The sequence below is a fragment of the Apium graveolens genome, chromosome 10 (genome assembly GCF_009905375.1).
Source record: "Apium graveolens cultivar Ventura chromosome 10, ASM990537v1, whole genome shotgun sequence".
Taxonomy (NCBI): Eukaryota; Viridiplantae; Streptophyta; class Magnoliopsida; order Apiales; family Apiaceae; genus Apium; species Apium graveolens.
The window spans coordinates 222,392,674-222,403,773 of NC_133656.1; the positions used below are offsets into that span (position 1 = coordinate 222,392,674).

At 41.4% G+C, this 11,100-nt stretch overlaps 1 protein-coding gene across 1 annotated transcript; it reads left to right on the top strand.

The window, feature by feature from the left end:
• The first annotated feature begins 8,569 nt into the window (after positions 1–8,569).
• Positions 8,570–10,069, top strand: LOC141691882 (uncharacterized). Its single transcript, XM_074496634.1, has one exon. It carries the CDS (start codon positions 8,570–8,572, stop codon positions 10,067–10,069), a length of 1,500 nt encoding a protein of 499 aa, XP_074352735.1.
• The last annotated feature ends 1,031 nt before the right edge of the window (positions 10,070–11,100 follow it).

The window sequence follows — 11,100 nt, forward strand, 5'->3', positions numbered from 1 at the left end:
CGGACGGATTTAGTCCGGCTTTTTTCCAACATTTTTGGCAGCTCCTGGGTTTGGAGGTATTCAACTGTTGTAAGAAGTGGCTGGATGATGTTTCTTTCCCTGCTGAGTTGAATAATACGAATCTGGTTCTTTTACCAAAAAAAGAAAATGTGGAGAATCTAGCAGATTTGCGGCCTATAGCTCTATGCAACGTCCTCTATAAAATTCTTGCAAAAGTTCTCGCAAACAGGTTGAAGATGATTCTTCCTAGTACAATCTCGGAAAATCAGTCTGCATTCGTTCCAGGACGGAGCATAACTGATAATGTCCTTATTGCATTTGAGATCATTCATCACATGAAACTGAAAAAGTCTGGAAACGATGGGGAGGTGGCCTTAAAGCTAGACATAAGTAAGGCTTATGACCGCGTTGATTGGTCTTTTTTTAGACACGGAATGGAAGTAATGGGGCTTTCTGATAAGTGGATTCGTTGGATGTTACTTTGTGTGACTACAGTGCAATATAAGGTGTGCTTCAACGGTTCATTAGTAGGCCCTATAACTCCTAACAGAGGTTTAAGGCAAGGAGATCCATTATCTCCTTGCCTTTTTCTCCTATGCGTCGAGAGGCTGTCTCATAATATTAACGAAGCTGCAGTAGAAGGGCATGTACATGGATGCCAAATCAGTCCACTAGCACCAGCTGTAACTCACCTCCTGTTCGCGGATGACAGTTTCATGTTTTTCAAAGCCTCGAAGGAGGAAACTGACACTGTTAAAAGGCTGTTAAATTCTTATGAGTATTATTCAGGACAAGCGATCAATTATCAGAAGTCAGGGATATTTTTCAGTGCGAATGTCAGGCGTGACAAATAAAAGGAGATAACGGATATTCTGGGGGTTTCGAATGCGTTGGGAGACAACAAATATCTGGGGTTGCCTTCTTTGGTTGGGAGATCAAAGAAACGGGTCTTCAGTTTCTTAAAAGAAAGAATGTGGAAGAGAATTCAAGGATGGAGTAATAAAACTTTGTCACGAGCGGGTAAAACGGTCATGATCAAGAATGTTGCTCAGTTAATACCTTCTTACTACATGTCTTGTTTTTTAATCCCGAAATCCTTAAGTCAAGAAATTGAAAGAATGATGAACGGGTACTGGTGGCAGTCTAGCAACAATAAAGGAGTTCGATGGCTTGCTTGGGAGAGAATATGCATGGCAAAAAGTAAATGGGGGGATGAGTTTCAGGAGTCTTACTGGCTTCAACTTGGCTTTACTAGGGAAACATGTATGGAATTTTATGTCAAATCCTAATGTTCTGGTCACTAGAATCTACAAAGCTAAATACTTTCATGATGGCCACTTGCTGAAAGCGAAAAAAGGTTCTAACTCAAGCTTTATATGGACCGGATTATGGAAGGCTAAATAAGAGGTATGTAAAGGATTCAAGTGGGTTTTAGGAGATGGAACTGACATCAATATTTTCAGTGATCAATGGCTATGGGGAAAAAGAAATTTCTGTGTGGAGAATCATCATGTTAATAGCGTCAGAACTGATAAAGTTAGTGCATATTTCCGTTCTAATTCTAAAGAGTGGGACGAGCATAAGATATGCCAAACTTTTTACGATGATGACGTCAAGTGTATTCTGCAAACTCGAATTCCTCAAAACCAAGTCAAAGACAGAGTTGCATGGATGGCTACTGCTGATGGCGAGTATTCTGTTAAATCTGGATATCACTTTTGGTACGACCGTAATGGAGACATGACCGTTGTAGCTGAATCGAGAGGATGGAATAGGCTCTGGAATCTTGATTTGCCTCATAAAATCAAGATTTTCTTGTGGAGGTTCTGCAGGAATAACTTGCCTATCAGGTATCTTTTAAGGAATAAAGGAGTATTATGTCTGATTACATGTCATGTGTGCGAAACTGATGAGGAGGAATTATTACATGTATTCTTTGACTGCTATTATGCTAAGAAATGCGGGGAAGAAGCTGGCTTGGTTTACGATGTGAGGGCAGTGGAGGATGCACCCCAATGGCTTCTGGAGAAATTAAGCAATGGCACAGCAGAAACTCTGACTACTATTGCTAAGGTTCTATGGGGTATCTGGTTTGGTCGTAATAAAAAAGTGTGGGAGTCTAAGTTGATTTCCCCAGACACTATAATTTTGCTCAGCTCTCGTCAAATAACAGAATGGCAGGACGCGCAAAGGAGAAAACGAGCTTATGACCGAGGGCCTGGAAATATGGAAACGCAGGTAGAGATCATATGGGAAAAACCAGAAGCAGGATGGACTAAACTCAATGTGGATGCTTCATTGTATGAGGGAGATACATTGTTCTCAATTGGAATGGTCCTCAGGGGTAGTGCAGGTGAGTTTATTGCGGGCAAAAATATGAAAATAAGTGGAGTAGTGACAGCCCTTGAGGCTGAAGCTGTAGGTGTTCATGAGGCGTTGATTTGGATGGAAGGAAGATCAACTGAGCAGCAGGTGGTGATTGAAACTGATTCTCTCCAGGTGGCTAATGCGTTAAACAAGAATTCAAAGTATTTTTCAGAAGTAGGAAATACTCTGGATTTGTGTCGTGCTAAAATGAGGAATAGAGATAGCTTAGTTATCAGTCATGTTAAGAGGCAAGCAAATAGGTAGCTCATGTTATGGCTAGAATTCCATGTTTGTTGGATAGCTTCAATTTGTTTTCTCTCCTCCACAATATGTGTTGGAGACTTTGCTTTCTGATTCTAGTTAATAAAATCTTTCCTTTCAAAAAAATGTGTAATTTTATTTTATTCAAAAAAACATGTAATTTATTTTTATCCTTTTTTTTTATTTTCTCCCACATCCATATTTTTGTATGTTTTTAATATCCTTACTCCACACGGAACATTAGTTTGTATTTTATTTTTAAATGTAAATTTATCACGTAACTTAAACTTGAATTTATTAATATTTCGAATTTATATTTTTTGTAAATTATTAATTATTTGAAAATAAGTGGTTGAAAAGTAAACCGATCCGCAATAACCGCAAATTCGCAAGTGCAATTGACGCGGTTTGCAGTTGCAGATAACAATTTTCAAAAACTGCTCTTCACGATTTGTTAGACTTTTATCTCAAACCTGATCCAAAGGTTGTCAATGAATTGAACACGATTCCATGCGATCCGTAGCTATATAAACCGTTTAAATAACTAGCTTTGTTTAGTGTCAAAGAGGATCTGAAGGTACGATTGTATCTCTTAAACTAATAGCAATTGTGGGGAGGGTTCAGCGTAATACTTATTTAATTACTTGTATTAAACTAAATAGTTATCTCTTGTCAGCGTTGAGAACTCATGAAGGTTTTTGTATCATATAATATGATCATGCAGCCTAATTGCTGGTGTATAAAAGCAGTTTAAGCATATGCAAATGGTGATTATTCAAGTCGCACATCCATTTACTATGATTCTAAAATCCATCCTACCGTATCTCTTTACATGACCGAACTATACTCTTATCGAACATTAGGTCACTTTTAGCTGACAAATTACAAGTCAATTATCAAAATATTACTGCTACAAACTCTATCTTAACATCTTTTTCTGTATCATAATCAGATTGATTTGCAGCACTAAACATACGGGCTGACTTGCATTTCGACTTCTGCATTGTCAAACCTATAATTTTATGCTTTTTCTAGAAAAATACAAGTGTCGTTTTTTATTTGTGGTCTACATGTCATTGTTCTTTAATTATACTAAAAACTACTTTTTTGTATATTATATTTAAAATTAAGTTAGTGGGCTATTAGACTTGCTCTTATCAATTTTTAAAGAATTTAAAGCACAAATGAACTCTAACAAGGTACCTCCTCAAATATTCAGGACATCTTCAAGTGGCTGATTACTCCAAATTATGCTCCATCCAAATTTAGATCAATGAATAGTACTGATCCAAATTTGAATCACTTCACCAATCCAAATTTATTTTAATATAAAAATATAATTTTATTATTTTTATATTTTTATTTTATTAGCTTTAAAATTAATTTGTGATTAATTAATGATATTTTAGATGTTAATTAATAATTTTAATATATTTAGCTAATTTAGTCTATAATTTTAATATTTTAAGTGTATGAAAAGAAATTATTTTTGATTTAATTAATTTATTAGATAATATAAATAGTTATTCATGTTTAAATATAAAATTTAAGAATAAAAAGTTTAATATAATATTTGCGTATTATAATATGTAAAAAATAATTTTAATCAAAATTTGGATCACTTTGTTGGAGTTTATGAGAAAATTTAGATCAGTTATTAATCCAAATTTAAATTTTTAAACCAAAACGGTTGGAGATGGCTTAGAAGCTTTACTTGCTTCCTCACCATGCTCCCTCATAAATTATTTTATATTATTTTCTCTCATTTTCAGTTTTTAATATACTCAACATGTTTGATATAAATATTATTTATGTATTAAAGTAATACAAGAGCAACTCTAGAAGAAACTCTTAAGTTTTTTTTTGTACAAATATTATAAATAAAGTTGAGTCTTAATTTTTAAAAGATAAAATTTTATTCTCACGCGTTGGTGGGGTCGTGGGGTGGGGGATGTACTCTCTCTACAACGATCGTTTTCAACTCACTCTCTTCATTCATTCAATTAAATGAAATGCTAGTTATTTATTTCTTTTTTTATTTTTATATGAAGTATATGTACATTCGCTTTCGTATAACAAAAAAAATTGTCAGATTTAATTTTCTTTTATTATTTTTTAACATATTCTCCTTGTTTCTTTTATTTTATTTTCAAGATATTTGAAAGAGATTATCAATACGTGGACTTCAAATTATAAGATAATTTAGCTTCAATTTTGATGATACCAGGATTTCATTATTTAACTATTGAAAAATACTAGTTTTACTTCAATTTTGTATAGAATGTACTTTTTTGAGTGCACTCTTTTTTTCCTAAATTTTTTTCCCGGAAGATTTTACTCTGGGGGGTTTTAACACGGCGTTTTTTGTGAGTAAATTTTTCAGACATTAAAGGTGATATATATTGTCTAAATTTCTTTGAGTATCTGCTTACTCTTCAGTTAGATAATATACTTGTTGGTTATAGGCCCAACAGGGCCCATCGAACGAAGGTCCAATATGAGACTAAGCTATTGGGCCGAAGGGCCGAAGGACCTTTAGGCCCACGGAAGTCCCGGGCCAAGACCCACTCTTCTTCCAAACCGTTGGAAAGAACAAGGGACATAACGTCCCATTTTCACTCTCTCCTTAATGATGAGTAACGGACGAGCCTTCATGGAAAAATTGGGTATAAAAACCCTTGTGAAGTAAGACAAAATATACACACATTCTCGCATACACTCTGCTTTTCTTGTATTATTACCACACCCTTACAACCAGATTCTGATTCTCACACCGGAGGTGAATCGGGGGTACAAACCCTCGCATTCTCTTCACTTTCAGGTATCAGCTGAAGCCACCTTCAAGGTACCAAAGCTTGTTCAAGCTCCCGAAGGAATTTGGGCGTAACATTTGGCGCCGTCTGTGGGAAAACGAGAGTCACAAGCTGAGAACGAGAACATGACATAAACAATTCACGAACATTCACCGACGCATGGTTTTACCGATAAAGGACAACCATCCTCCTTAGTGGACAAGGACGGGGTCATCACATTGACTCCTGAAGAAGAGGCCTTACTCATAAAGATCCGGGTAGAAAAGGCCGCGGAGAAGGGCAAGGCCAAAACTGATCAAGTTGACAAAGAAGCGGAAGCGCGAGCGAAGAAAAGAGAGGCTGATGCGCTCCGGCTAAAGGCCCTGCAACTCCAAAGGGAGGAGATTGAACTGCAAGAACAAGCCTTGCGCGAAGCAATGCGGGCCGATAAGCATGGAAGAACGAATAAGGATAGAAGGGAACGTCGGGTGCATGACGAAGAAGATGAGTCAGACTCTGATTCACATCCCCGAAGGAAAAGGACCAAACAACCCTTTTCTTCTGATTCGGATGAGGAACCCGATGGATCCAGCCTCAGGCTCAACCGCCTAGAGAAGGCCCTGTTCGGTGATAGAAGGCCCGATCGAGAACCGGTCGTGACACAATAAATTGAGCAGTATCGACCCCCCCCGGGCGAAGAGAGGCAATTCCCTAAGATGAGCGAGTTCAATGGAAAAGGAGACCCTGAGGACCACTGCAAAAAATACGAGCTCCTGATGGTTGGGATGGGTCACAATGATATTATGTTGTGCAAAATGTTCAAGACTTATCTCAAAGGGCCAGCTTCAATGTGGTACAAGTCCCTCAAGCCCAGGTCCATTGGGTCCTACGAGCAGTTGAAGAGGAAGTTTTTGAAGTACTACTCGCACCTGTGCCGAAAGGCGAAGGATAATAAAGCCATGGTCCACTGCAGACAAAGGGCGAACGAAGAGCTGGGGGTTTATCTCGCTCGGTTCAAGGAAGAAGCTGGGATAGTCACTAATCTGGACAAAATTAAGGCGATGGGCTTCCTAACGGCGGGGCTGGACCCCTATAAAGGTAAGAAGCTTCGCTCATCTCTTTACGATTTCCCCCCGAAATCCCTGAATGATATATATGTGAGAGGCGAGAACATTCTCCGAAAGATGGAAAGTATTGGGGGGTATAAGGATTCAAGAAGGGATGACCGATCAAAGCGAGCCGACATATATGAAGGCTCAAGATCAGGTGTCGACCGAAGGGATAGTAGGAAAGAAGGAAGGAAAGATGCAGATCGTGGGGCCGAACGACGGCGAGATAGAGATTCGGCTGTATTCACCCCCATTGAATGCGCCAATCTCCAAGATTCTCCATGAGATTAAGGGCAAACCAGGATTCGTCCGTCCCGCCAAAATTAAAGTCCCAAACCACAAGAAGAACCCCGATAAATATTACAACTATCACAGGGACAAGGGGCATAACACCGATGAGTGCTACCACCTCAAAAAGCTCATTGAACGTATGATCAAAGACGACGAACTTAATCAATTCGTCCGAGATCTGAGAGATAGGCTTGGGCCGAAGGAGAATCAGGAGGAGGAAACAGAGGCCGAAGAGCCGGAACGAAGGGACAGGATAAAGGGTGAAGTAAAAACTATATCTGGGGGCAGCATTCTGGACAAGGATAGTAAGACAACAAAGAAGAAATATGCTCGACAAGTATACAATCTATATCAGTTCGGATAGGCGAAGCCCTATATGCCCATGACCTTCAGCACTGAAGACTATGCGGATGTCATTCTCCAGCACGAGGACCCTCTAATCATCAATCCTATCATCGGGCAAAAAAAAATATGGAAGTTAATGGTGGATACAGGCAGCTTTGCCAACATACTATTCCACAAAACCTTTTGCAAGATGAACTTGACTGGAGAGCAATTAGAGCCCTGCAACAAGGCTCCCCTTTATTCCATTGGAGGGCATCCCATTCAGTTTGAAGGAACAATTACTCTACCAGTCCTCCTAGGCAAATTTCCATATACTGTCGAGAAACAGTGAAGTTCTACGTAGTTCGGATTGAAAGCCCGTATAATGCAATATTTGGCTGGCCGTTCTTGTCGACCTTTGAAGCGGTGGAGTCTATACCCCATCTTAAGCTCAAGTTCTCAACTGAGAAAGAGGTAGGAGAAATGAGAGGCGATCAGAAAACCGCCCGGATCATAATGTTGGAGGATCTCGAGAAGGATCAGGAGTACGAGGGGCCGGACGGAACTGGAAAGAGAAAACGGGCTGAGTTTGAGCCCAACGGAAGCCGAGAAACATTGAACATTGAGTTGGAAAAATTTGGGGCCGACCTCTCGAGCCCGATTGCCAAACCCGCCGCGGAAACCGAAGAAGTGCAATTGTACGCGGGCCATTCAGGAAAGATGGTTCGGATTGGAAAAAACATGGGGGCAGATCTGAAGTCGAAGGTAATAGCTGTCATTCGGCAATACCATGACGTGTTCGCCTGGGGGGCGGAAGACATGCCCGGATTGGATCCCAAGAAGGCAAAGCACTACTTGAATGTGCAGCCTGAGGCCAAATCGGTGAAGCAGAAGAAGAGGACATTTGCAGTCGAACGACAGAAGGTCATAGAGGTCGAAGTGGAAAAATTGTTGGAAGCTAAATTTATCGAAGAAATTAAATATCCCGACTGGCTAGCCAACGTGGTGGTCGTTAAGAGGTCGAATGGGAAGTGGAGGATGTGCGTGGATTATACGGATCTCAATAAAGCGTGCCCGAAGGATCACTATCCCTTGCCCAGCATCGACCAACTGATAGACGCCACGGCAGGATATGAGGTACTTAGTTTTTTGGATGCTTTTTCTGGTTATCATCAAATTTCTATAAATGACGAGGATGTGCCCAAGACAGCGTTCATAACTCCGAAGGGGACTTATGCTTATATTAAAATGCCTTTCGGATTGAAGAATGCTGGAGCCACATTCCAACGAATGGTAAACAAGGTCTTTAAAGAGCAGATCGGAAGGAATATGGAGGCATATGTGGACGACATGATTGTAAAATCGATGTTCCAAGATCATGCTGAAGACTTAAAAGAATGCTTCGAAATACTCTGAAGGAACAACATGAGGATCAATCCGAGCAAATGTACCTTCGGAGTCTCCAGTGGCAAGTTTCTGGGTTACATGGTGAGTGCCCGGGGGATAGAGGCGAACCCAGAGAAGATCGAGGTAGTTATTAATATGGAACCTCCCAAATACATTGAAGACATCCAGAAACTGACAGGCCGGCTTGCCACCCTTCGGCGCTTCATTTCCCGGTCAGCCGAGAAAGCACTCCCCTTCTTCGCCGTGCTCAAAGGGTCAAAGAATTTTGAGTGGGGACCCGAGTGTCAAAGGGCATTCGAAGAAGTAAAAGAGTATTTTACAAAGGCACCACTATTGATGAGGCCCGATCCGAAGGAAACCCTCCAGCTTTATCTAGCCGTGTCCGACAGAACTCTGGGGGCGGTACTTGTGAAAAACTACGAAGGCAATCAACATCCCGTGTTCTATGTGTCCCATGTCCTCAAGGATGCAGAGACAAGGTACCCCAATGCCGAAAAAAACGCATATGGGCTGGTTATGGCCTCCCGAAAATTGCGACATTATTTCCAAGACCGGACGATGCAAGTTGTTACCAGCCAACCTCTGAAGAAGATTTTAACAAGGCCCGAAGCCTCTGGAAGAGTCATAGCATGGTCCATCGAGCTCGGGGAATTTGATCTGGAGTACGTTCCCCAAACGGCAATTAAAGCTCAAGCTTTGGCCGACTTCATGGTTGAATGCACATTCTCGGGTCCGAAGGATCTTTCACCCGACGAACAACTAATCTGGATCCCAGGGAAGTGGAAACTTTTTGTAGATGGGTCGGTAGCTGGAAAAAAGTGTGGGGTCGGCTTAATTCTCTCCAGCCCCGAAGGATTCGAGATATGCCAGGCTATAAGATTCGACTTCCCCTTGACGAATAATGAAGCCGAGTACGAGGCACTCCTCGCAGGGATAGAGCTGGCCCGAAGCCTTGAGGCGAAACATCTAAGGGCCTTCAGCGATTCCATGCTGGTTGTAAAATACTTCACAGGGGAATATGAGCAAAGAGATCCCCAAACGAAAGCCTATGCTGCCAAGGTAAGAGATGTTTCTTTATCATTTGAAACCTTTGAACTAAGTCAAATTGGCAGAGAGAACAATGCTAGGGCAGATGCCCTTTCCTGGCTAGCTTCGGCCGAGACACAGAACCTAACTGGTTCTATTTACATCACTGAATCCAAGACGCCTTCGATCGAGAAGAAAGAATGTCTAGAGATTCACCAGGGGAACGATTGGATGACCCCCTCAGGAACTTTTCTGGAGAAAGGCATTCTACCTCCAGACCGAAGGGAGGCTCTAAAACTAAAATACAGGGCGTCGAGCTACACAATCATTAGCGGGAAAATGTATCACCGATCAGTCAGTCAACCCCTTATGCGATGTTTAAACACTGAAGAACAACGACAGGCTCTGGAGGCGGTGCACGAAGTAATTTACGGCGAGCACCTGGCCGGTCAGTCCCTCGCCTTTAAAATTCTCCGACAGGGATTCTTCTAGCCCACCCTGAAGGCCGACGCCAGCACCTATGTCAAAAAGTGTGTACAGTGCCAACTGTTCGCCGCTGTCCCAAAATAGCCCCTAGAAGAGATGACTTCGGTACTAAGTCCCATTCCGTTCGCCGTGTGGGTCGTGGATATTGTGGGCATTCTCCCAAAAAGCACGAGGCAATCAAAATACTGCATAATTGCCATCGATTACATGACCAAGTGGGTCGAAGCACGGCCTCTCTCTGCCATTACCGAAGAAGCAGCAAAGAAGTTCTTCTTGGAACAGATTATTCTCCGGTTCGGGGTTCCGAAGATTTGCATCTCTGACAATGGGACCCAGTTTATTGGAAACAAATTTCGTAAGTTCCTGCACCACTTCGGAATTGAACAGAAGTTTAGCTCAGTCGCCCACCCGCAAGGGAATGGGACAGTAGAAGCGGCGAACAAAGTAATCTTTTAAGGAGTAAAGAAGAGGCTGGGAGAAGCTAAAGAAAGATGAGCGGAAGAACTCCCTTGGATCTTATGAGCCTACCGAACGACCCCTAGGACATCAATATGAGAAACTCCCTTCAGAATGGCCTATGGAACCGAAGCCCTAGTTCCAGTCGAAGTAGGCTTGGAATCATACCGAACTGAGACCTACAATGTAGAAACTAATAGCTTCGGGCTGAGGGCGAATGTAGACTTATTGGAGGAGGAAAGAGAAGCCGCCCACTAAAGGAACATGAGGTACTTGCTACAAGCGGCACAACACTATGACTCCAACGTCAAGAAGAGGTATTTCGAAGTCGGAGACCTAGTCATAAGGGAGCTAGCCGCATCTATGCCGAATAAACAAGGAAAACTTCAGCCTAACTTGGAGGGGCCCTATAAGGGGATCGAGTTCGTTCATCCCGGAACATACAAGCTTGAAACATTATCGGGCGAAGCAATAAAAAATACTTGGCACGCCAGTCGCCTTCGGAAATTTTATCAGTAAGAAACTTCTTTAAAGTTTGTACTTGAATTCTATATGAAAAATGTAAGCAGTTCCATTATAAA